The 27,227-nt window shown below is 46.9% G+C and overlaps 1 protein-coding gene across 3 annotated transcripts in view; it reads right to left on the minus strand.

Moving 5' to 3' along the window:
- Nucleotides 1–5,468: 5,468 nt before the first annotated feature.
- The window catches only part of ari-2 (E3 ubiquitin-protein ligase ari-2), a 37,262-nt gene continuing 15,503 nt past the window's right edge, over nt 5,469–27,227 (minus strand). The window contains exons 6-15 of one of the 3 annotated variants that reach the window (XM_077640124.1): nt 26,440–26,549; nt 25,335–25,452; nt 22,239–22,289; nt 20,766–20,811; nt 18,630–18,757; nt 15,042–15,185; nt 12,303–12,371; nt 11,727–11,810; nt 6,561–8,935; nt 5,469–6,509 (exon numbers count right to left, since the gene is read on the minus strand). In XM_077640124.1, the coding sequence (XP_077496250.1) occupies nt 8,867–8,935; nt 11,727–11,810; nt 12,303–12,371; nt 15,042–15,185; nt 18,630–18,757; nt 20,766–20,811; nt 22,239–22,289; nt 25,335–25,452; nt 26,440–26,549 (819 nt within the window). In that variant the 3' untranslated portion in view covers nt 5,469–6,509; nt 6,561–8,866. Of the gene's footprint in view, nt 8,936–11,726; nt 11,811–12,302; nt 12,372–15,041; nt 15,186–18,629; nt 18,758–20,765; nt 20,812–22,238; nt 22,290–25,334; nt 25,453–26,439; nt 26,550–27,227 lie in introns of all 3 variants that reach the window. The other 2 variants (XM_077640122.1, XM_077640123.1) reach the window with 2 other exon arrangements.

Below are 27,227 nucleotides of genomic sequence, written 5' to 3' on the forward strand. Positions count from 1 at the left end.
TTGCTGGCTTCATCTACTTTTTTTTTCAGTGCTTTTACTTTTTGACGTTAAATGGCACTGCGATCGTAGGTTCTCGAAGGCCGCGCCTTTGAGGTCCAAAGGTCTCGGATGGGCGCCTTCGCCTCCAAGGCCTTTAACGGCAAAGGCGCAACATTTGTGCCGTGTAGCTCCACTCCTTAAGCCTTTGAATATAAGGACCCAATTCTCAAAGGCCTTCTCGGTGCCCGTGTGACAGGGGTATTAGTATTTTTAGCTTACTGGAAGAAGGAGAAGAAAGCTGGTGAGTTATGCTCTCAAATCTTGCTGTACCAGCAAAAAAAAAAAGGGGGGGGGGGGGGCGGGGGGGGACAGTGCACTTCAAGGAAAGAAAGGAAAAACAAGGCAATGGACCACCAAGTAGCCGCATCAGAGTACCGCATTCCTTTTCCTCGCGCCGTCAGGCTTGGAAGAAATATGGCTGCCGCGGCCCAATGTTGCCATAACAGCAAACATTATGCTTTGCAAGGACTTCCCATAGAGCGGCGGGCTTCCAAAGACTCTGGGCTTTTGCCTAGGGCCTGCATACATGCGCAAGACATTGCTTCAACGACTTACAAAAGCCGTAGTTTCCCGTTTATTTTGAGTGTCTGTTCACGTTATCTTGGAAGTTAGCTGTGCCAACTACGCAGAAGTTTATTTTGTCATTTACAATAATGATGTTGCGAAGGCACACGCATGCGATTGCAGAGCTGGAAACATCAGTCAGGGCCAGCCATGAAGCTTCCAAATCCGATCACAGGGAGAGGAGGTTTGCGGTACTCTGAAAACTTATCCAGTGACTCTACCACCAAGAGTGTTTCACCGCCCCCTTTTTAAGAATGCGGGGGACGTAGCACAATGAGGCAACATGCTTGCTTCCCACAATGCTTCTACCATCAAATATGTGCACAGCTTCGTTTATACCCTTTGGTACCTGCCAAAACAGCTAGCCTTCTTGAGGCACACCGACTTCAAAGTGAGGACAGTCTCTTTACTAAGGGCAGCAACAAATCTGTCACCACTGTTGTAAAGCAGCAGACAGCAAAGGTTGTCAGCAGGGTGGTGCGAATAGCGAAATTTTGAATACAAATAGAATACGAATACGAAGAAAAAATGCTTTCAAGACACCAGTTAAATATGTGTTCTGTATGAAAAAAAAATTCCAGGAGAAGATAAATAGGCAAATATTTTCTTTCAAAAAAACGCATGCTCTTTGCCACCGAAGTAAACAAAACTAGACTGATTCAGTACCATGAAAAAAATAATAATAAAATGTGCACACTGATTACATAAGAGTATGCCACCTGCCAGTGGCGAAATGAAATCAAAGAATGGCACATGACTGACAACTAAAAACATGATGGCTAGTAAAACCACATTCATTCATATGCACTTGAACTCATGGCAAACCACGGTGGCGTTGCTTAACAATGCTTGATAAGTTCAATATGATCTTGCACTTGTCACACAAGTGAAGTTCGCCTTGTTTTTTTGAGTCCGTTGCCAGCATGTGTCAAAAAGCGCACATTTTCATGATAGTGTACATCCATGGCCAAAAGTTTGGTATTAGCAAGAAAAACAAGAAAACAAAATAAAATTTCACAGCAATCTCGATGCAATTCAAAAACACAGCAGCAAATACTCCTCAAAGAAAGCTCTTCAGCCAATGGCGTTGACCAATTGCCTTGCGAGTCATATGAGAACACCAGGTACAGGCGCGGACAGAAGTAAACGGAACGCGCTGCACAAGAAAGAACTGAAAACTAAACATTTTGACAGATTTACCTGTCTGGTTGGGTTTGAAGACTTATAATAAACTGCACATCTCCAACCTAAAATGTTAACTTTAACCCAACGTTTCGAAGCCGACTCGGCTCCTTCATCAGGGGTGACTGAGGGCAGTAGCTAGCGTCTTTTAAGTATGGAGGGGAGGGGGGGGGTGAAAAGAACGACAGCTGTGTCGCGTAAGGCACGGGGGAAGGGGAGGGGTTTTAGGCTGTTAGTCACGCTGGCGCACTGCAGGGAGGTGCTGAATGGCGACATTTTTTTCGTTGCGTTGAAGAGTGAAGTCCATGGGCATATACTGGGGGCAGGTTTCCTTTTGTGCGGTTGATATTGTTCGTCAGTGCGTAGCAGCACGCAAGAACTGCGCGTCAGCGCCGCCTAGCCAAACCAGACGTAAACTCAAAATCGCGACGCACATATGCAGGTCCCCAACCGGCGCAACCCTCTCATTGCTCTGCTTGCTTCACATTCGACCGGTGTCAGGGGCGCACTGATGATGATTATGGTCGGATGGTTGGGCCTTTTGTAGCGAGCGGCATTTCGGGATGCACAGACCGCTGCCTTGATGCCGCAAATCCCGCGGGGGTGACGCTATCATTATGCAGTTTCATCTGAGACAGCTGTAGGCGCGTTTCCATCACAAATAGCACGCGTCCTTCGAACTTTAGTTGCCTCCCAGATTCATTTCCGTCTCGCTATTGGCCAAATATACTCAAAACACTCGATCCACCACCGCAGTTTCGGGCCCTTTTAATACAGTTACCGCTCATTTTCGGCTTGCTCCTACGAGGAATCGATAGAGCGGCAAAGCATGTGCCCTGTGTGTCTGTCCTGCAGCACATTGCTCTTGCATTGAAACCTGGCCTAGAAGGTCAGCTTAAATACGACGAAGCCACTGCTCTTGGAGCTTTGTGCAGCGCAATCCAGCGTCGAGAGTATAGTGACTGCTTCCAAAGGTGCTGGATGCAGCTGCTGAGTTGCCATGTCTATATTGCCAAACAGACCAATGTCTATATGTAACCGGTAACAGTGAAGTAATACAGCTCGCACGGAAGAGTTAGGATTGCTTGCCGGTGTCTGTGGTGGTCCATTCTCTGATTAGTGGGCGCACACGGGTACTTATATGCCAAATTTCGCATGCGGGGCACACAACAGTGACGCACCGCTGCCACGGCATTCATGTGGGTGAGACAGCGGCTGCTTGTAGACTTCCTAAGATCCGAAGGTGCATGCAAGGTGCTTACCATGAGCTCTGCTCCCGGCTCCGCAAATGACAGCGTGATACGCAGCGCGCTGCTCAGTCGCGATAAGAGCAGGTTCCAGTATAGGGATAGTGTGCTTTGCGGGAGACAGGCAGGGTGCACGCACTAGTGCGGCGTCGGCGCCTGGCAGGGACAAGGCGAATCATCAGTGATAACAGTAGAAAATTAGCACAAAACTGCGGCAGTACACTGAGTGTTTCGAGCGCGTTTGGTTGCGAGCGAGACGCAGAAGAGTCCCAGCGGCAGCAAAAGTTCGAAACACACGGGTTATTTGCAGCGCAAACAGGCCTCCGGCTGTCTCACACGAAGCGGCTTAATGGTAGAGCCGTCCCCGCACAATTCGCCTTATCAAGACAAAGGTCTGTGTATTCCGAATGCTCGCTAGCTACACAGAGAGCGACCATCCGATCGTCATCATCAGCAGCACGACATAGACGCTGAACGAATGCGAGGCAAGCGGACCATTGAGAGGGTTGCGTTGGAAGGGAGCCTGCACATGCGCGCGGCGATTTTGAGCTTTCGTCTAGTTCAGCTAGGCGGCGCTGACACGCAATTTTTTCTTGTGCGGCGCGCTCCATTTACTTCTGTCCACGCCTGTACTTCCCGAGGAAATAGACCTCTCCCGGCCTACGTCATAAGCGCACATGTTTCGGGGTCCAATGGGCAAAACATGCGCTATATCGAGGAGGCTCTCAATGGAAGGCTGCGAGGCATCAATAATGGGGAACAAAGGCAGCTGGGGAGCGCTCCACACCAGCAAAACCGGTTCAGAACCGAAAGCGGATGATTTTGCCCATCGGGCTACAACAGGCGCGGTCATGGAAAGGGGGGCAACGCCTTGCGAGTCCTATGAGAACACAAAGTACTTTGAGGGACTAGACCTTTCCCGACCTATGTCATAAGTGCGTGTGTTTCGGGGTTCGATGGGCAAAACATGCGCCGTACCAAGGAGGCTCTCACCAGGAGAAGAAAGGCTGCGAGGCATCTAGAATAGGGAAACAAAGGCGGCAGAGGAGCGCTTGACACCAACAAAACTGGTTCAGGACCGAAGGTGGACGATTTTGCCCATCATGCTACAACAGGCGCAGTCATGGAATGGGGGCAACGCCTTGCAAGTCATATGAGAACACCAAGTACTTCGAGGAAATAGACCTCTCCTCGCTTGCGTTGTCATAAACACGTGCTTCTGGTCCAATGGGCAAAACATGCGCCACACCCAGGAGGCTCTCACTGGGAGAAGAAAGGCTGCGAGGTGTCTAGATAGGGGAACAAAGGCAGCAGAGGAGCACTTGACACCAGCAAAACTGATTCAGAACCATAAGTGGTTGGTTTTTCTCATAGTTCTGCCCATTGGGGCACAGCAGGCGCGGTCATAGAAAGGAGGGCAATGCCTTGCGAATCATATGAGAAAACCAAGTACTTCGAAGAGAAGTCCTCTCCCGGCCTACATCATAAACACACGTGCTTCTGGTCCGATGGGCAAAGGAGGCTGCGAGGAGTCTCGAATCGGGGAACAAAGGTCGCAGGGAAGCGCTCAACACCAGCAAAACCGGTTCAGAACTGAAGGTGGACGATTTTGCCCATCGGGCCAGAACAAGCACGGTCATGGAGAGGGAGGCAATGCCCTGTGAGTCATATGAGAACACGAAGCACTTTGAGGAAACTGGACGTGGAAGCCCGTGCACCTCTGTCATCTCACAACAGTGGCATCCCTCTCAACGGCAGTTCACATGCAAGCGAATTGGCGAACAGAGCGAACAGCGGCGCGGCGCTGCAAAGCGGTTCGCAAGCTTTCGTTTCACATGCATCGCCGCTGGGCGTTTCGCACCGCTGCGAAAACCAATGTTGCTGGCAAAAATATGGGCTTGCAACCAGTTTTGGACGCCTGCAAACAAAAAAGCGTAATATATAAGCATTATTTTGTCATTTCTTTTCACAGTTCATTTAAATAAATATAATTCATGTACATTAAGCATTAAACAGCACTTTATACAATTTTTTTAAACAAAAATTATACGTGCGGCGTACAAACTCGAGTGGCAACGCCGGGCTGTCATTGAGAGGGGTGTATTCACTGCGGCAGTGGAATTCGCGAGCAGTTCGCTTGCATGTGAAACAGGCTTCAGACTTCACCTCCCGTGTGAATGCGGGAGCGGGAGTGGGGGCTTCACTGGCCAGTGACGTCATTAACTCCCTCCCCTCTCGAAGGCACTCGTGTGAATACTGCTTTAAGGGGATAGAACGGAGAAGGAGGGAGTTGGTAAGTTGCGGCAAGAGGGAGAGGGTTTGATTATGATTTGTGGGGGGCTTAAAGGGACAATGCAACGAATAAAAAGTCACTTGCAAATGTTTTCAATGCTTAGAAATGATGCTAAGAAGCATTCACACAAAGTATGAGTCTTCGGAAATGAGCCGGCAATTTATTATTAACTTTTAAAAACCGTGTTTTTCAAAATTCGCGGGCCGATTGGTGTACTCGCAGTGACCGATTTTGGAACTAAAATCGTGGAACAAAGACGTCACTGTACCATGACGTCGCCAGGCCACCACAAGCTCTCATTCGCTGGAGCCACGGCAGCCACGACATCACGGGCACACTTCCGGTAGCCGTGAAAATCATCTGCTCGTGCCGCCGCGCGACCCTCTCGGGCAAGTGCGAGCCAGGGCATTGCCTTCGCGCATATGGTTTCAATTTTCCTCTGCCGCCTCCTTCTGTCGGGAGTTCCGGAGCCACTCGCACGGCTCTTCGTGCGCACGCATTGAGCTCGATGCCCATCGCGGCCGTAAAAGCGAGCAGTCGCACCTCGAGGTTCGTGTTTATTACTGCTAATTACCACAGATGACAAGCAAAGAAACCTGACGCGCGCCGCAATCCAGGAAGGAGAAGAGACCGGAGAGATGCCGCCACGCCGCCGCCGCTGCTTCTGAGGGGCTAGGAGCGACAACCGAAAGTTGCAAAGCGAACGTCATCTGATGATGTATTCAAAGGCGGGGTGCAGTCCCAGACCTGTTTTCTTTATTTTTTTCTGGTGCTCCTCATGTACGAGTTGAGGGGGGAGAGGAGGAGCGTAATTTTTAATCGTCTATCTTCGCTGTTATTGATGCTAGCTCAAAAATTCTTGCATTGGGGTGACGAGTGATCGAATGCCTATCTCTAGACTGCTTTACGTAATCTCAATTAATTTATTGCATAGTCCCTTTAACGTACCAAAGCGACTCAGGCTATGAGGGACACCGTAGTGAAGGGCTCCGGAAATTTCGACCACCTGAGGTTCTTTAAAGTGCACTGATATCGCACAGTACACGGGCCTCTAGAATTTCGCCTCCATCGAAATTCGACCGCCACGGCCGGGATTGAATCCGCGTCTTTCGGGTCAGCAGCCGAGCGCCATAACCACTGAGTCACTGCAGCGGCGAGAGGGATAGGGGTCACTGAGTATCACACTGCGATTGCTAGGCAAGATTGGAGAGTGGAGTAGGTGTACAGCATGTCACACAGTGATTGACGGCCTGGATCATGCCACCCGCTTACACAGTTTGAACCTGTCAGTTGCAACGGCTCCTCCGTTTGTATAGAACAGTAACGGTAACACGTATTCTGCCGTACCACTCACATTGATCATCAATCATTTTTATTTACTAAACAAAATTATGTAATTGTACTAACTTCCTCTGTGTTATCGATCCCTACTATATATCTACTTAGGGCAGGTAGTGGCTGCTGATCCAGATTGTGACAGGGAAGTACAGTAAAACCTTGTTGATACGTTTTTTTTTTAATTGCGATAAAAACGTATGATCCAAACGGCCTGATTTTGAGAACTGTAACTGTTGAATGAGGTAAAATGACATTTATTGACAATTTCACTTTATAAAGACGTGATTGGCATTTCTTGGCACAAGAGCTGAACAGATCCTATTCCAGTGCTCGCTGAATTCAGTCCGCGTTCGCGCTGTCTTTAGCGCGGAACGAAATTCGTAACGCATCCAGTCCGTCAAAGGCATTGACGAAAGTAACCAAAATCTCATCACTTTCGGATGCTTCGCCCCTTTACACCTAAGTACCGTGGGAAAGCCACCGCGGCGCCTGATTGTCGCAGTGTTTCTGCTTTTTAAGCTGAGTTTCCCAGACCCGACCCGTTCTTACATAAGCGCATCACTGTAGTTCGTAGAAGCTTCACCTCCTTTCCCTTTTGCACTATGAAGAAACGTCCGCGTTTCTGCTCTTCATATCTCGTCCCCACAGAAACAGCCGTCGCGAATGCTAGCGCGGCGTTTTTATTTCTTGTTCGGGGGGGGGGGGGGGGGGGGGGGTGCTTCGCTTTTGATGCACTGCATGTTTTTTGCGGCAGTCACCATGGCGGGTGACTTCCGCAAAAAACATGTCGCGTGCTCTCTTTCAGCCCACTCGTATGTTTGCACATGTGCGGTTGGTCAATAAACGTATTATAGGACCACAGTTTGTCGAAATTTTATGCGTAGGAGCCAGGAAATCAAGTTTTCAGAGACCATATTAACCGGGAAAAATAGAGTAACTCTATGGGACATTTTTTTAATATCCACGATTTTGAGCGTACGAACCGGGAACGAATCAACGAGGTTTTACTGAAACTAGAAGAATAAAAATGGGGTGGAGCGCATATGGCGGGTTATGTCAGATCATGAATGGCAGTCTGCCAATATCCCTCAAGAGGAAAGTATACAGCAGCTGTATCATACCGGTACTCACCTACGGGGCAGAAACGTGGAGGCTAACGAAAAGGGTTCAGCTTAAGTTAAGGACAAGGCAGCAAACTATGGAAAGAAAAATGATGTGTAACTTTCGAAGACCGGAAGCGGGCAGAGTGAGTGAGGGAATAAATGAGAGTTAATGACATCCTAGTCGAAATCAAGAGGAAGAAATGGGCTTGGGTGGGGCATGTAATGCTGCTGGCCCTTAAAGGTGACGGAGTGGATTCCAAGAGAAGGCAAGCATAGCAAGGGGCGACCGAAAGTTAGGTGAGTGGATAAAATTAAGAAGTTTGCGGGGATACGGTGGCCGCAGCTGGCAAAGGACAGTGCTAATTGGAGAGACATGGGAGAGGCCTTTGCCCTGCAGTGGGCGTAGTCAGGCTGATGATGATGACAGGCTGATGATGATGTCACTATGTGTGGTGTTCCCAAGGGTGCACAATGTGATGATTATACGATCTCTTTCTTTCCGAGCCCCACGTTTAGAAAAAAAGTGTTTCGTAATGCATGTCATCAGTATCCATGGCTGACCTGTTCAAAATTATTCAATTCCCAGTCATTTTTATCATCCAATTTGTTTCCCAGCCAGAGCTTTCATATTCTCACTACTCTAGTGTAGACTGTGAAAGGGCCTGTGCTGCCTTGCATCACGTTGTGCAGCAGCACCATTATGGGACACCACTTAGGGGGAAAGTGGTGGTGCCATCTAGTACTACTACAACATAAGCAACGCTCCCCTTCCACCACTCTCCCACAGTTTGGCAGGCACAGAAGTGTATAAGCGAGCTAATGGCACACATCAATGCCACCACAATTGCAGGCAGGCAACCCAGTCACAGCTAGCTTCGCTCCTAGCGCAAATAATAAAACGATGGCGAACATGAAAGACACGATGATGGCGATGATGAGGTATGGCCCATCTGCTCACAGCAAGTTGGGCACTATTTCGTTAGTGAAGTGTCCTAGTGCAAAAAACAGTCCTTTGCTCCACTCTCAGGTGTGCCCGTACACTTGAGCAGGGGCCACGTGTTTGAGTGCACAAGTGACTAGAGAGGCCCATTCTGCCTCCACTAGACCAGGAAGTCCTTGAGAAGAATCGAACGCCTTTTCTCGGCGACGTCCATCTGGTTTTGGAGCTCCTGAAACAGCAACCACAGCATGTCACAGCAACATTAATCACTGTTATTATGCGTAACTGCACAACGCCTCCTATCGTGGTCAAACAAAGAAAGCAGTGCACAGATCTAAGGAGTGCACAAATCATTTTATCTTTATAAACAAAAGCAGCAAGGGAATTTTCTCATAAAGAGACATTCAGGATAATTCTATCCAATTTTTGTTCTTAGTAAAATTCGATAGCAGCAGAAGACAAGACGTATCTTTTGCTGACAAATCTGGAGCTGAAAAGGGAATGTTTTTTCCTGACACTCGATCCTAACTCTTGACAATGATGAGAGAAATATGGACCTTGTGATTATTGGCTGCTAGTGGACGGTGATGGCCTGAGAGATTTGCATATAAAAACTACTTGACCTCACCGCAGTTTGCTTGTGAAAGCAACCTCTGGTGAAGGGAGGGGGGTGATGGCTCTGAGATGAAAAAAATCTAGAGAAAAATTTGATTTTTTTTTTAAATTGCATTTTCGGAATCTACACCTAATATTCCTTTCATTCACCAGGTTTCCCATCTCGTGGATCAGTACTTTGGCCACAGGATCAATTTATAATGTCACTATGAGCTGAATTCCACGCAATAGTAGTAGGTATTTCGTGGCAGATATTGCAGACAGATGGGTATTGATATTTATTTGGTGTCTTTTCCCAAACATTTTTTTCAAAACACCCATTTTTGACTTCTTGCTCATATGCACCAGCAATATCTCAGCCTTCAAGGCAGCTAGAACCAAAATTTTTATATAGTAGAAGAGGGAATGAGAGGTGCTTGTTATAACGAGCTAATGACACACATCAATGTCACCACAATTTCCATTCCCTTGTCTGCTGAATAGCTAAATGACTAAATAGCTAAATGAAGGCCTCGAATCTGACAGTCTTGATGCCATAGGCAGCGTAAGAGGGTTCTCGCACAGCTTTCACCCTCATCGTTCGATCAAGCCCCTAAGTGGCACTCATGGTAATACAGGGCATACTACGTCCACCGCTATGGATGAGGATGGTGCTGGTGAACACTCTTAAAGTTCGGTTACACTACACATAAATATCCCCGAAAGCAAAATTTTGGACAGTCGCCGCCCTAGCTCAGTTGCTAGAACACCGGACACGAAATCTGGAAGTCGTGGGTTCGGATCCCAATGGCGGCATGCGGTTTTTTTTCTCCTGCTTTTATTACTCACCCATTGATGAAAACCACAAATTAAAGAAAAGAAAAAAAAAAGATATCGCCTACGCTCCTTGGTTTTGGTGACTGTTGGCTTCCATAATTTTTATTGTGGCATGCAGCTAAGAGTGCAAAGCACACGATGTTAGGAACAGATTTTGGAATTTATGCTTTAAAATTTTGCAGTTCTGCTTCAGGTCAGACAAAAGGGTACCGACATTTGGAACAGTGAACTCTGAATTACTATAGCCCCCATCGCTAATATCATATATACTCGCATAATGAACCCGCCTCTCACTTTTTATCATCCATAATTTTTTCTAGCCTTTAGCTTTTTGTGGTGGGTTCCTCAGTTTTCGCGCCAGCTGCAGCGGGTACCTTGGCAGCGCACCAAGAGTCTGCAGAGCCAAGACACTGCTAGTCGATAATATCACCCCTTGTTTATGTTTTGAGGAGAGCTCCCACCAGAAGGGGTGTGGGAGAGGGAAGGGGAGGGGGGGAGGCGTGCTCAGCGAACTTGGCAGAGCGCCAAGATGTGTGCTCTAAGCTAAGGCTTAAACATTTGGGTTACGCACTCGTAACCATCTTGTGTGTTTTTTTAACCTTGCGTAAAAAACACGCGCTTGACTTTCAGAGCCCGTGTTCAGCATGTTCGCATTATCTCGCCGCAATTGGCCGGTGCCTTTGGGTACCATAAAATTGTCGGATGGCATCAAAGTCAACGATGCTAAACACCAGCGGCACGAACGCGCCTGACCGTGTGCGTTTGTTGAAGACGGAAGGACGGACGGAGGTATGATATGCACTTTCGACCCTTCCAGAAAAACCTCTTGAAACTTTTTTTCCCGTGTAATGAACCCTCCCCCAAACTGATGTTAACATTTCTGTAAAAAATGTGGGTTCATTTCGCGAGTCTATACGATATTTATTACATCGAAAAAGTACTCCTCACATTGTATTCCTTATGCTTTCTAGTATCTAGCCATATGTCAATGTCAATTTCTGTAGTGCAGTTATTTTTCATTGTTTCTGCAAATTATAAACCATTAATTTCATAACTTATTGGCCTTTTTGAAAAAAATATATATATTTGAAATCAGTGCAAGAAACTGAATAAGAATAGCAAATTCCACCAAGTCTGGTAAAAAATTAAAAAAAAATATCTTACACATACCCCCTTAATTTTTGGCCTTGTCTTGCTTACTCCGCTTTCCGAGAAAGTGGCCTTGCTGTCATCAGATCAAACTAACCGGCCAAATTCAATTTGTCCTCAGTGTCTCAATATATATATATATATATATATATATATATATAGTGTGCGTGTGACATCACAGGTGCCGTCTTTGAGCGCAGAACCTTGTTTCCTCGCTTCCAGTGCTGGCTGGACCAGGTGGCGGCAAGCAGGTCAGAAACATGTGCAGCTTTCTGCCATGCTCCTGGCCTCAAACACGGCAGCCACAATAACGGTGCAGACTATGTACAGGATGATGGCACTGAACTAGCCAAGCAGTAAAGAAAGCAGACTGAATGAACTGGACGCTGCCAGCCTTGCTCCATGCAATGCTTCAATGGCAAACCAAGCGATGAACGCACCCCTCTGTCTGTTGTCTCGGCGCGTTCCACCTTCCATGAGAGATTCTCTATCTCTGCTTCCAGGGTTGCTTGCTGGTACTCAAACTGCAGTCACACCAAGACGTAAGTGCCATTTACTCGGACAGAACATTCACCGAAAGCAGCAACAATAATGCACAAGGTACCCAATTCTGAAGCCCAGAAAACAGGAATGGGAAAAGGTAGAACTTCTAAGCACAGCCGAGAATGAGCTAAGTGCAAGCAAAGCAGAGACTCTGATCTCAAGGGAACGAGTAAGCCAAAGTTAAACCTCAATTTCATTTGCATACAGATTAAGAAGAATAAAAATTCATTCTGCAATATTGTGGAGAGCCAAAAAAACAAAACAAAAAACAAACAAACGAAGACATGAGTGTAAAACAACTCACAGGCAAACAAAGAACCAAAATCATTTCAAGGGAGTGCAAAACCGCATATGCTACGTTTTTCCAAATTCAATATCAGGCGTCTACACACACTGCACCTAAAAACAGCAACAATCAGTTTTCATGTCATAAACTGCGAGAAAGTTGCCAGTGGAACTTGACTACAGCTTACCAGTTCCTTCCTGGGGCCAGGCTCCATATAATAGGCATAAGGGTAGGTATACTGCAGCGTATAACGGCACTGCAAGCCACACAAGAGAAATTACAGTCAGTTACTGCCATCGCAGCAATGCAAACACTCTCAGAAATATCAGCAGGCAGATTTAACACAGTAAGACCTCGTTAATTCGACCTCTGTTAATCTGAGCAATTCGGACCATTGCCGGAGTCCCCTCAAAAGCCTAAGTAATTAATACCCTTTGTCACACTAGCAAAACTTAATGTCATTCGAATCGAATGGCATTAGCATCTAAGGTCATAAATCGGCTGCTACATGAGAACATTTAATGTCATTAAGTTCGAATGACATTTGCCATCAAATGAGTTTTGGGAACTCGTTCACATTCGATCTCGAGCCGGATGTATATTCTGGACATCAGATACGCAATAGAAGTTGCACTTGTAAAGCTCTGCCAAAAAAAAAATGTAATATTTGAGTGAAACTATTCGCAGCAGAGGTTGTCGTGGATAGCTATTGCTCTTGGTCTCAGCAGCAGCCAACGGCAATGGCCGAGCGTGAAACAGAGCTGTTCCTGCGACCGTTGATCATTTTGGGTGGAGTGTTTCTTGTTCGCTGGCGTTCCATGTATGTCTAGCTTTGATGTACTTAAATCTGTAACTGAGCGCTTCATCTTTAGAAGTCATTTCCATGTTCTGCAGTGTCAGCCATTTCGTCTGTTTACAGTTATCTAATTTGTGGTTCACTTTATACTTGGTTTGGCATTTGATGGCTAAAGTGGTGCAGAATGGCAGGAAATAATATTTAATTCTATAATATTGCACAGAAATGCTCTCACACACTTTCAAAATACTACACAACAAATTCAAGTGCCCTTTACGCACGCTGATATTTTCATTGTAACTTTCTTTTCAATGATCGCCATTGCTATCATTTGCGAATTACATTGTTTTTAATGTGTGGCACTGAAAGAGATCGAATGACATTCGATGCATCAACTGCCATTCGATTCGAATGAAATTAAATTTGCTCGTGTGACAGGGGTACAAGTCTACGGTGTCGGAAGCTCATTTATTCTGATGCCCTGGGGCTGGCATTGGTCAATTCGGGCAGGCTCCCGAAGGGGCACGATGTGTAGGTATGACCTGCTTGACGAGCGAGCGTCCAAATATTTGTCTTCATGCCCGAGTTGCATATTGCATTGCTTTCCACACCCCTCTGGAATGCGCACAACAGTAATTGCGATGATGATCAGCAGATCTCAGTCGATAGGCCGACAGAGAGTCTGGCCGTATGTTTAATTTTCGAGAGCTTTGCCGGCACTCCGCAGTGATGGCGCCGCACATAGTATCAACTAGCCAGCCAAGATGACTGCCATGCGCTGACCCCCCCCCCACCACCACCATTTTTTTCAGAGGCATCTTGCCACTTCAGCGCCAATACGCGCTTTCTTGACTTCCATCAGAGTGGTATTTCCCTTATTCCAGTGCGCCAAGCTTTTCACTCGTCATGTGTTGTTCGCTGTTCGTGCACTTCTCACGTGTGACGCCACACGTGAAGAAGCTCCAGTGCTCCCGCAGCGCACACCAAAAGAAGTCGCGGAGACTATAGAGCAGTCCTGCTTCCAACACTCTTGATAGTTTGCACAAACCAAAGCATTTGACAGAACTCCAAACATCGTCACTGTCGTGCAGTTGTCATCTTGACCCCTAAGACTCACTGAAAACAATTTAAAAAAAATCTAAACCAGCTCATTTTGGTGCTGCAAAAGGACAGCTCTTGCCAGCTATGTTCTAAAAGGGAAAACATCATTTGACAACCTTAGTTCGTCAAAAGACATTCAAAAAGTAGTGAAATACCCGTGACAAGGTGAACTCGTCATGAAACCTTTCACGTGAGGTTTAGAAAGGAAATGAACATTGCCCAGCTTCTTATCAAATAAATTTTACTTTCACGCAAATGGCTTTCAGCAGCTTTAAGAGGCCATTTGATAATTTGACAGTTTGATAATTGACTTTTTTTTTCTGCTCCATTGAAATAAGATTTAATGAGGCTTTACTGCAAATACCAATTTCTCTTCTTGCTGACAACAGCAGTCTTCGCAACCATATGCATGGGAAGCTCCAAAATGATCTCTATAGAGAACAGTGACAGTGCCTAGGATGAGAGACGTTTTAAAGAAAATTTTGTTAAAAGTTAGTAACGGCAGCAAGACCTTGATTCAGGCCTCTTTTTTGCAATCAAAACTTTAAATTTTGCAGAACTGAAAACTCAAAAGGATGCACATTTTACCCCGCAAAAATCAAACACAAGGGGACTGCAAACTGGGTGAAGCACACTAGGTGAGGGCTGTCTCTAGGCTTCCATCAGTTAGGTTGGCTTCACCACATGACAAGCTATTCGCCGAAAGCTGCCTTTTTTTTGCATGACAGTGATGCTGCGTAGAAAATGAGTATGAAAAACTGCAGGCTACCCTCAAGCATCCATGTTCATTTCGTCACACGGTTCTACAACGTTAGTGCAGCCAGCAGGTGTCCAAGGCCGCACAGCCAACCTACCTCCGTGCACAAAAAGTGATCGTGGGAACACCGTTAAGAGAGTGATCATGCGAAAACGGTCAAGAGTTTTACCTTGCTGTATCTTGCCCGCCACACCTAGTTAAGTTCTGTTCTTTCCACAATGCACTGGCCCTGCTCAGCTCTCATTCAAACACAAGTTGCACCACTGACTCACCTTGGCCAAGAGGGCGACGGCCTCGAGCAGGTGCTCCCAGTCTATCCACGTGCCCTCGTTTGCCATTACCTTGGCATTAATCCGGCTCTTGATGGCGCTTAGCGTCATCTCCTCCAGCCGTAGGCTCTTGGCATGATTCTCCCACTGATGAGGAAGGAAAAAGCGGCGAAAATTAACGGAAAAAAAGGGACTACCGAGATTTGGAATGGTGCAATATGCAAGGTTCAATGTCCCAAAGCTGTACATGAGCATTCATTTCGGCCACCTGGGGATCTTTAACATGTACTGACATCGCACAGTACACAGGAATCTTTAGCACTGCACCTCCACTGATGATGCAACCGTTGTAGCTGGGGTTCAGACCCCCAACTCCAGGCTCAGGAGCTGACAGCGATAGCTAGTAAGCCACTGCGGCGGGTCATAACACGACTTGATGAGATTGTAAAGCATAAGCATTAGTCTAATCTTGTAAGGTAAAGCCTCCAAAGTGAAAAAATATTGAAATAATCAAGTAATTGGCAACAAACAGGTCAGAATGATGTCGCTGCACTGTGGAAAACGCTTTGTTGCACTGTCTCAGCACCACTGGTAGCACTGCAAGTGGTAGTTTCAAAAATGACTATGGTAACATAAAAACAGACATAAAAGACTAGGTTTTTTTTTTTTTCAGATTTTAGCATGTCAAACTTCCACCTCGTATTACAATTGGATGCAAACAATGTTCGGCCGAACTTTGCAGTTCCTGTTTTGTTATCTCGCGCCATCACCATCATGCCTCAAGTGAGAGGAGGTGCTACTAGTGGTAGCGTAGGTCAGTAGTTTCAATGTCAATGCAATTTCACTACACAGACCTGACCTCACGATGCCCCAGACAATCGCACCTCCCATAGTGTCGGGAGTGCGAAAGCAGTACTCCACTGCTTTTAAAAGAAAAGTAATCGTAGCTACCGCAAGCATCGCTACTTCAAGCACTGCTGCATGTTTCGGATGAGGTAGGGAGAGCCTGCAGTTACTGCCACCGGATACAGGTCTCTCGACCCACACTGTGCAGTTGGGTTGTGGACACTTGGGCCATCATTGCCGAGGAGCTCTCAGCAGTTGAGATTTCAAGACATGCAGGATACCGAATGCACTCAAATGTACACAGACGTGTTTCTATGAAAAGATACCTTTGACAAGGGCCTCTTGGAAGGCAGTAAATCTGACGATGATGATCACTAAAGCTCCGACTATGGACACTTCTGAACCGCACCCGCGTGTATGCCAGAACCGGTCTGCCCATGCTCACGGCGCAGGACAGGAGTAAGCTCGAGCAAGACACCCAGATGTGTACGAGGCAGATATCTGGTGCCCACTCTAGACGCATCGTACCCGGTGCGTCAGCGCACACAAATAATTGGAGGACCTTTCGTTTCCGCGACTTCTGGGATGTCTTCGAGCTGACTGCCTTTCCTATACGCATTACACGTGGATGAAAAAATTTTTTTTTCCCGCTTCTGCTATCCCCAAATTACACCTTGTATTACATGGATGTCCGTATTATATGAGGGTTGTTACGATATTTACCGTTGTTTCTTGATTTTAAGCATCCCCCTCCGGTATTTTTGCAAAAAATTTGGAAGTGAAGTGTGCACTAAATCTAAGCACCCCCTTTTTTGTGAGGAAGAGCGCATAGCCAAGGCCACCAAGTACGCATGCTCACTCTTGTCGTCAAGGCGGAGCCGTAGGAGTCCAGAGGTAGTGCGTCCGCGGCGCAATCTCCAGCTTCTTGTGTTGCTACATTCCGACACTACACAACAGGTGGCAGCACAGAACGCCAAAAACCGGCCAAAAGCAACCCCGATAACTATCAGCGTGTTGTCATGTGAGCCTGGTATCGGAAGCGCTTGCCAGGTTTCGAGAAGGTATCGTAGGCGTGCGCTGCCTTGTTTGGTGTCAGTTGTTTTGCAGCCTCAATGGGAGTTGGAACGAGTTTGAAGAGGGCTGCCTACATCTTGAAGGTCAAGCAAACTGTCATAGCGTCTGCCGAAGACAATGGCACCCACAGTGCTGCCACGGAATTTGGCATGGACCGAGCCTGCATCATCAGGTGGAGGAAGCAGCAAGACCAGATTATCAAAGGTGCAAAGTTTACGGTATCAAAGTTTACGGGACCACACAAGGGCCAACATCCGCAAATTGAAGAGGCATAGAAGCTTGTTCACAGCGAATAATGCAGGAGCTTTGCTGTCACTGCCGATGCAATCCAGATTAAAGCAATGGAGATTGCAACAAGAATGCAGATTCCCCACACGGTGCTTTGTGTAATGCTGGGTGGACCGTATGATGAGAAGAAATGGATCTTCTCTGAAACTCCGGACAACAATATGCAAGCTGCCAGCCGATTTCAAAGAAAAAAATTGCCTTTCATTGGTGTGTGATGAGGCTCTGCAGGGAACACAGCTACAAGCTGGGCTGAGGGCGTGCACAGTTAATAAAGTAGGAGCTCGAGAAGAGAAGGCGAAGACGAGAAGGTACGAAAAGCAGCGTGTCACAGTGATGCTGTGCATAACAGCCGACGGCGAAAAGCTTCTGCCATGCATCATCCTCAAAAGAAAAAATGTGTAAAAAAATAAATTTTTTCCTAAAGATGTCACCGTAAGAGTCCAGGAAGACGGGTGGATGACAGCAGAGCTGAGGTCTGACCTGATTTTAGAAACATGGCAGCAGTGCCCGGGAGCATTGCTCAGCGGTCGCTACTTCTGTCGGACACGTTTCGTGGCCATCTCACCCCAGATGTAAAGACCAAGATTCAGAACAGCAATTGCGACTTGGCTGCGATTCCAGACGGCATGACACCAGTGCTGCAACCCCTCGACATTTCAGTCAACAAACCTTTTTAAAGCTAATCTTTGACAGGAACACGAAGAAGAGGTGTGGAACCCCAATAGGAAGATGCCGATCGGAAAGCAGCAGAAAGCCTCCCTGTCAACCATCATAGGGTGGACTTTGGACGCATGAAAGAGGGTCTAAGTCATTTAAGAAGTGTTCAATTAGAAACTACTTCGACTTAACGGAAGACGACCTGCTTTGGTATACCGAGAGCGGTGCGATGGACTCAAGTGGCAGTGAGAGTGACTGAGTATCAGACACAAGCGGCGGGTTCACTGTCTGCACCCATTATTTTTTAACGTCTGCAAAATATGCTTTCTCTCATACCAGTCTTGTTGAGATCTCGCCGTGAACAGAAGTGGGGGGGGGATTTCAGATTTTTTTAATCTAAACACCCCCCACCTCAGTTTGAGCATCGCGATTGTGAAAAAAAAGGGGGTGCTTAGATTCGAGTAAATATGGTACAGTTACACAATTCACTCATGTTTCTTCAAAAAAACCTTATATGCACACATATACATATATAAATATTAGGAGAATTTGTGAGGCTTAAATACACTATCTCCAGTCAAGAGAAAGTACCTGGCACTCCTCTTTAGCGCAACCGAAACACCTGGTCCTGCCCCACAGCCTTCTAAAGCAGCTAGACTTTCAACAAGTTAGCTCACGTAACCGGCAAGATATTGGCTCTGCGAGTGACAAACGGAGAAAACGAACCCTTTCAAAGTAGAAAAGGTACTTCTTGAGGGCTTCCCTCGCCTGTGCATGGATGGATTCGTTGGCTATGTTGGGGTTCTCCTTATAACGGCTGCACTCGTAGTACTCGCTCCCATGTGTCCTCCAGTCTGAAAAGTGTATGGCAGCCACATGAGGTGACGCAGTTTTCGGACGGCAGGTGTCGTGAAGCAGTTCTTAAGAAGGGTAAGCTAGTTGATTAATCCACAGCTGGCAAAATGTGCTCCATGCCAATGACCAAACAACACGGTAGAAGAAAACACAACAAACATTTACACTGGAGGTGCGCCCGTTTCTTCCGTTTTTCATGTCCTGTCATCTGCTAATCGTTACACCTTTTTTTTTTTAGGAACTGTTACCATGTAACTATGAGTGTAATCTAGTTATGCATATTCACTAATAGAAAAAGGTTTGGTTTGTGGGAGTTTAACGTCCCAAAGCGACTCGGGCTATGAGGGACGCCGCAGTGAAGGGCTCCGGAAATTTCGACCACGTGGGGTTCTTTAAAGCGCACCGGCATCGCACAGTACGCGGGCCACTAGGATTTCGTCTCCATCGAAACTCGACCGCCATGGTAATAGAGAAAGGTATTAGCGCTTCCCCAATGCGTACTGCCAGCTCATCTCCACATAATTCATTCTACTGAGAGGTGGCATTTTCTAATCAGTGCTGTCATATACCACATCTGGTAGCCATACTTGCTTTTTACTCATCAAAAGGTACTGCAGTCAAACCTCGTTAATTCAGCCCCCAGTAATTCGGAAATTCAGCCTCCCTGCTCCCTCCTTTCAAAAATGTACATAAGTCAATGGCAGCTTACACTCATTAATTCGGAGTGAAATTGCACGTGGACCAGTTCATTCGGACTGAAGAGATGCCAGGAACGGCGCTGAAGTCTGTTTTCGAGGTACGCATCGCTACTGTCATCATCCGGAAACTAGTGCCGAGCCGGAAACTACCCTTCATTCCAAAACCAAAAAATGAGGGGCAGTGTTTGTTTATTTGGATGCCGTAGGGCTCACATAGGGTAATTCTGACCTGCCCCCAAGGGGCACCATGTCGAAATATGACATGCTTGACAGGCAATCATCCAGATATTCGTCCACAGGCCTTAATCGCACGTCACATTTTCTCCATGCCCCTCTGATGTGCACGCAAAGGGAGGCATGTTGATGGTCGGCAGGTTCCTGCCGATAGGCCTAGAGAAAGTCCGACAGGGTAGTTTCGTTTTCGGAGCTTTGCCGCCAGCCCATGGCGAAGGCGGCTATCAGCTGTAAATAACAGCAAGCCAGCAAGCTGCACACCGTTTGGTACAGTGACTGCCTTAATGCTGATCTTTTTTGTTTGTTTTTCGAAGGCATCTTGCCGCTCCAGTGCCAAAGCGCGCTTCCCTCGCTTCTGTATGCGTAGTATTTCTGTTCTTCCAGTGCACCAAACACCGTGCTCGTCACCTGCCATTGCTGTTTGTGCAGTGAAGCCTCCTCACATGCGACGCCACGTGCGAAGAAACTACAGCGCTACTGTTTTGGACACTGAAAGAAGCTGTGCAGACCCTTGCCATTGTGGAGTGGTTCTGCTTCCACCACTCCCGATAACGTGCACGAATTGAAACATTTGATGGAACTGCGAGAAATCGCTGCTGTCGCGCAGCTGTCCTTAAAGGGAGACACTTACCCAGGGTCCCACAAAATAAATTTCGCTTTCACACAAACGGTTTTTGGCAGTTTTGGGACGCCATTCGATAACTCGACATCCGGATAATTCGGAACATTTTTTCCACTCCATTGCAGTCTGAATTAACGAGGTTTTTAGTGCGCATTGTTGTCAATTAAGGTCAGGCTGAACCAAATATGTAAAACTGTGTAGATAGTAGCAGAATAATTTTGTAGCATGATGGCACAAACACCACACACTTATGGCACAGGTACAGCCTGACAAGAGAACCCTCAAAACAGATCAAGACATCCTGGAGAATAAGATGCTAGTGCACACGCAAAAAGAGCACAGGCTAACTAATGCAGACTGAAGATTACTCATGACTTGTTGCCCAGCTTTAAAGCAAGATTACTTTATATGTATATATATATATACAGATTCAAGAGCTAGAAGCATACATACCTCCAAGACACATCCAACAAAAATCATATTTACAACTGTAACATTGCTGCAAAGAAGAAAGAGAACAAGAGAGTAAGAAAAAAAAGGGGGGCAAGGAGGCATCGACACACTGCACCAGAGATGGGCATCCTCACGAGGGCGAACCCTCATGAGGGTGTCCTCACCCTCACCTCATGAGGATTTCACATGGTGAGGTGAGGGTGAGGAAGGGTGGGTGGATGAAAATATGTGAGGGTGAGGGAGGAAAGACATGGTGAGTTCAGGGTGAGGGAGGGAAGACATGATGAGGTGAAGGCGAGGGAGGATGAGGGAAGGCAGAATTCACTGTTTGAGGGCGAGGGCAGTGGCCCAACCCTACTCCGCGCTAGCACTTTTGTCTGTGCTGCCCGTTATGAATTCCCATATTAAAACGCTACTTCTTAGGGTGAGGATCCCGGGGGAAGACCTTAGTTTCTGCACTTGTTCGATCGTACAAACTCTTCACAAGTGTGAAGAAAGCAAGACTGCAGTTGTATAGCAAGAATTAATGCTGCAAGAATATCATCAGGTGAAACAGCTGCATTAGTGCCTAATGATAAAAGGCTTAGTTCGGGTAGAAGGTGATACTGTAAAAGAGAAGAGGTTTACCTAGCATGTCTGCTCACACACATGACAAGGCACAAATTAGACCACCCGACTGGTTCCCGCGACAATTCACACTGGCCTGTCCTCCCTTCCCAGTACACTTCTCGCAGGCGTGTGCAAAGCAGACACAGCATCTGAGCTGTTAAAATTTCAGAGCCTAGAGGGCTGCCTACAGCTTGAAGTTCAAGCGAACTGTAGTCACGTTCGCCGAGGCTAATGGCAACCACAGTGCCGCTGCGGGATTCGGCATGGACCGAGCCTGCACCATCAGGTGAAGGAAGCAGCGGGTAATTCCCATGTTGCAGAAGGCCATTCTCTACTTTACATTCACAGACCAGCTGGGAGCCTTTACATCCTCCTGGCGCAGTGGTGCAGCGGTTATGCAATGCACCACTGCCCCTGCGATGGCGGGTGCCCACAGCAGTGGGCCTTGTGGAGCCCAGGTTGCTCTTCAGAGCGACCAATCATTAATTTCACTGCCACCTGCCACGGCGGGCAGTTTGCTCACAATCCCGGTGGGTAGGTTGTGATGCCACCACAAGGTCACGTGACCTAGCTAGGTGGCCCACATGCCTCCTAGGTTGCTCTCTGGGCCAGAGTCATGCTCGTGATTTTTTTTTATCACACCATCAATGCCGGATTTCCGTGTAACAGTGCCTTTAACGCTATTGTGGTAAAAGCACACATGGTTAATTCACAGGCAACACCTAATGGTTGTGCCGATTGTGAAGTGGGGGGGGGGGGGGGGGTCCTTGGCGCATGTTGGGGGGGGGGGGGGTTCCTTGGGGCAAACAAGTTTAAGAAGGCCTACTTAATGCCGGCACAAAGGACAAAGATTTGAGGGCTTACCATATGGTTACAACCTCCATTTTTTTCTATACATATGTGGCACCGTGGACACTGGAGTGGAAGAAAAAGAAAAAAAGAAATATGAAGGTGCTTCATAGGTATGCTAGCACCATCAACCTCCAGCTGAATTACCGTATTTCCACGATTGTAAGTCGACCTATTTTTCAAAATTTGAAAATCCGAAATGGGGGGGTTGACATAAAATCGAAACCAAAGTGTCGCACCATAAATAAAGGCGAGACAAACGAGATATCGGGCATGCTACAGCGTGGTTGCATTTTTGCTACACGGCTCCGTTGCATCGCTCTTGGTGCTGGCTTCGAGCAGCTGCTATGTCAACGCGCAGAACCGCATCCCCACCCCGCGCGAGGCGGCTGATGGTGGCTGTCGATAAGCAGCAAACCTGTACCAGCCCACTCCCCCACACATGGCCGCAGATTGCTTCTGCTGATAAGCAGCGGCCCGATAACGCATTCACGCTCTACTCTTAACAGGCGTCGTCCAAGTTTTTTTTTGTTTACTTTCAACCACGCACTCTGTACTCAAAGGAGCGTCAATAGTTGATGGAAGGGCTGCTGTTCCAATTGTGGCAGCACTGCCACTCAGAAGTGCAGATGCGCCGGGGAGTGTCAGTAGCCAATGGAAGAGCCGACGCCGCTCCGCGTAGTTTCTCTTTGGCTCTGACGCATTTGACTACTGCCGCCGCGTTTCAAAAGTTTTTTAATGTAGTGCTTCGTCATTCGTCATTTGTGCTCCGGGTACGGTAAGCGACCGGCACTCATTCACGGCTACATTCAAGATGGCTGTCATTCTTTACGGCGAAGAAAAAAACTGCGCGCTGGGCCGTAAGTTCGACGTTTGCAACGGGTGATACAGGTGTGGCAGCTGCAGCGAGGCAAAATTTTCAGCTGTGTCACGTGATGTCATGATGTGGCTGTTTGTGAAGTGCAGGATTTTGCTGCACGACGACGTTAGAACGATAAGCTGTGCAACCGCAGCAGCGATCACGACGGCAGCGCTAGCGAGGACGATGGCGCAAGTGTGGACGAGTAGTCCAGTGACTAATACATTTTCGTTTTGGAATGTGCCCATGACCACTCCCGCGCGCGGTAGCCGATAGCGGCAGGCGATAAGCGGAGGCCGCAGGATAGTGCTATCGTGTTCTATTATTAAAGGCCAAGCCTACACGGCCTCCAAGGTTTTTTTTTTTTTTTTTTCAGAAATATGATGTGGGGGGGTTGACTTACATTCGAGTCGATTTGCAATCATGTAAATACGGTAAGAGACAGTTACTTTACTAACAAAATGAGGCACGACTGCTTCAGTTTTTAATGCTCACAGTTCAGTGATGAACCTAAACATTAACAGCCTACGCTGTTAATTTGTAACTGGTTACCTGCTGAACCGATTACCTGTTAAAACTTGGGACAGATAACCAACAGTACTCGGCAAGTAAACTAGGCATATTGCAGTGCCCAAGTTGCACGCTCACATGTTTGTTCAGCCAGTGCTCCGATACGATGATAGACCACTTAAGGGGGAAGCCTAGCCTTGAAACAAAAAATTTATTAATGCAGTCACAGTTAAGAGATCTTCAGGGAACATGTATTTTTGTGTACTGATTCTAAACATGTCATTTAATTTCATTTAAAACAATTCCTTGAGCACTTATGTAAATGTTGTGTATGTTTTTCATGAAGTTTTCAAGAAAATTTTCTGCAGGAAACTTGCTGAAATGCATGCTATGGGTTCTCTTGACAAAGGAATGCAATAAAGGTAAAATTATCATTCTGCCTATCATAGAACGTGGAGTTATAGGATATTAAAATTACCACTTCAGAAATGGGAGTACAGTAAAACCTCTTTGATACGTTCCCGGTTCGTGCGCTCAAAATCCCGGACATAAAAATGTCCCATAGAGTTACACCATATTTTTCCTGGTTAATACGTTTTCCCGGAAAACAGAATTTCCCGGCTACTGCGTTTAAAATTTCGACAAATTGCAGTCGTATAATACGTTTATTGACCAACCGCACATGCACAAACATACAAGTTGGCCGAACGAGAGGGCATGCGACGTTTTTTGCACCAGTCACCTGCCGTGGTGGCTTCTCTGCAGTGCCACAATTGAAATGGAACATAGTTCCCAAGACTGTAATGAAACAGTGATGAAACGTAATGAACTGTAATTAACTGTAATGAAACGGACACTGAGGTCAAGCTGAAGTTAACCTGCATCGCTTTAATGAAAAACAGGCTACTTTAACTGAAGTGGAAGCTCCACATATGCCAAGAAATGGAATGTTGGCATCACAAACACCTGGATTTGTCATGAGCAAAGCTGCAATGACACCAATGCCTTTTTTGAGTTTGGAATCTGGGCCACGCAGCTATTCACTTTGAAACTGCAGTCACAAAGTCCTTTCTGGTGCTGAGGATATCAATTTGAATCCGAATAGCAGAAAAAAAAAAGTACTACAGTGGAACCCCGATTATTTTTCCCCTGTTCATGTGACGACCCGCATTTTACGACGAATTAGTGCGAGCCCGGTGACTCTCCCATTAGGATAACGCATTAAAAGCCTCGATTGTATGATGGAAAACTATGCACGCCCCGCTTCGTATGACAGCCGGCAGGAACCGTGCCGAAGGACAGACGCTGGCGGAGCACTTTATTGGCAAATGTGACGGCAACCAAGCTGGTTCCAGATCGAAATCAAGACGCAGACATGCGTGCAACTATGTGATCGAGCGCACGACGGCCTGTAATGACAGTCCTGCTGACGGCTCGCACTCCGATTCCGCGTGTGCGACCAACGGCGATCGGTGCAAGGTGCACTTCACTGTCGAAGGCATTAGGGGAAATCAACGCCCGGATCATACGACAGCTTCGCGCGGTACCCTGAAAGTCATATAATTGAGACTGTACATTTGAACCCAATTTTCATAGCAAGAAATGTATCTTTTGCTACTGAACAAACATCAAAGCGTGCACAGAGGGCGGAACAATCAATTTTTTCCCAAGAACGAAAGCTGGTTTCAGTCATCCTCAGTGACCTTTCAACAACGCTGCAGAATTGAAAATTCACAACTTACATCCTTAGTGTGAGCAGAAATGTAGTTGGCAGTCTCAGAGTCGTCGGCGCACTTCGTGATCCACTTCTTTATCGTATCACAGTCTGCTGGTGCATGGTAGTCAGCTCCACAACGAAAGCTTTTTTCAGAAAAAGAAAAAAAAAGGGCAGAAGCGTGCAGTCTCAGATGCAAGTTGTAGAGTTCTGGCCTATCTGCACATTAATAAGAGCAAGCAAAAGCAGGAAATTCTGACCCACGTAGCTCACCCTTCCCCCCCCCCCCCCCCCCCCCCCCTCGCTTCCCCACAGCTTGATACTTCGCGGCACAACTTTCTAATGAGGCAGCTTAAAGGGGCTCTGAAAGGGGCTCTAATAATTAAAGTTGTGGTATGCCTGTGACGTTAAAAGAAAACCGCTTCACAAATATCTTGCAGCAAGAATATTTTTAATGTGGTTTGTAGAAGCTGAGTTATCTGTAGCCAGAATTTGAATTTCAGCGTCTCCACGCTTTTCCCTTTCCTCTCGTCACTTTTCGCACACTGAAAGGTTGGCACTCCTTCGCCTGCCCCACCACCGGGGGCGGAGCTTCCTGACCCGCCAGAGCTACGCCACATGTTGGCCGCAGTAGCTGCCTGACGTCTGAAAGAATCTAACCAAAAGTGATCTCTGAACTGGTATATGCAAGAGCTGTGCGACGGAGGAGGGTGCGAGCATGAAAAAGGCCATGCCAACTTTCGCGCGTAATTGTGGGTCCTCTGTTGAGTGTAGAAGCGTTGGCTCAGGTGTTGATGACAACACAATGCAGTGATTGAGCGAGTTGATGTGCTTGCCTCGGAAGGTGTTTCAGAGCCCCTTTAACATATATCCGATCTTCCTCTGAGGAACTTAAGCGATTTGTGCATGAAGACATCATTCATTTTCCAGTCAGTTTATATACACCACTTGATCGCCTGACTCAGCCTTCAATCCTAATCTTATGATGGCCCAGGCATATGTAGATTTCGAGCTTTTGGTGCAAACCTCGCTCCACTTTACGGCTGTCAAGTGCAGCTATTTATTGCCTCGAGAGCGAGAGCAAGGAGGTAGCGGAGCTGCATACGGTCAAGGTCCCACAGCAGTGGACTCACCAGAAAGTCGTCTTGCAGTTCTTACAGATGACACGCTTGCTTTTGTTTTCTTTGGCTCGGATGACGACGCTACAGTTTGGACCCGGGCAGAACCGCAGCTCTGGGTGGCTCTGCCAGCAAAAGGATAGATGGGGTTAGCGGTACAGACACTGCCAGAAATGTACAGTTGGCAGAAAAGGTTTACGGGATGCAGGTGTGGGGATGAAATATCTTCGTGCAGTCACGCAGAACAACTAACCAGATAAAACGCTTGCAATTACCAAGGGACATGCATGCTCTATCCAATGGTATCAACATACCAGGCGAGCTGGTCGCAATGAAGTGCTACGATGAATCTGTTTCTGAACGAACGCATCCCGTACACTTTTGCTGGGAACTGTAGTTCACGACTGCAGCACAGTGTTGGAAGAAGAGTAGTAGATATAAAGTGTCGCAGTCTCGCCAAGAAGGAAGCTTTCATTATCGCCATACATGATGTGTAATTTTCTAGCAACAGCACAGCTGCCTTTTTTGCTTGTAATAAACTAAAGACCTGAGGAAAACACAAGGAGGGTTTGATCTGCATTTTAAAATATCAATTCTGTGTTACACAGTTACCTGCTTTTAAGACCTGAGGAAAACACAAGGAGGGTTTGATCTGCATTTTAAAATATCAATTCTGTGTTACACAGTTACCTGCTTTTAACCACCTAGTTTCACAAGCAAGCAATTCAGAATACTAGGTACAAGAGGTAAACTAGTCTTTAGAATTCCAAGTTTTGAAGTTTCAACATTTGGATGTTAAAAAA

Source organism: Amblyomma americanum, chromosome 10, assembly GCF_052857255.1.
Source record: "Amblyomma americanum isolate KBUSLIRL-KWMA chromosome 10, ASM5285725v1, whole genome shotgun sequence".
Lineage (NCBI taxonomy): Eukaryota > Metazoa > Arthropoda > Arachnida > Ixodida > Ixodidae > Amblyomma > Amblyomma americanum.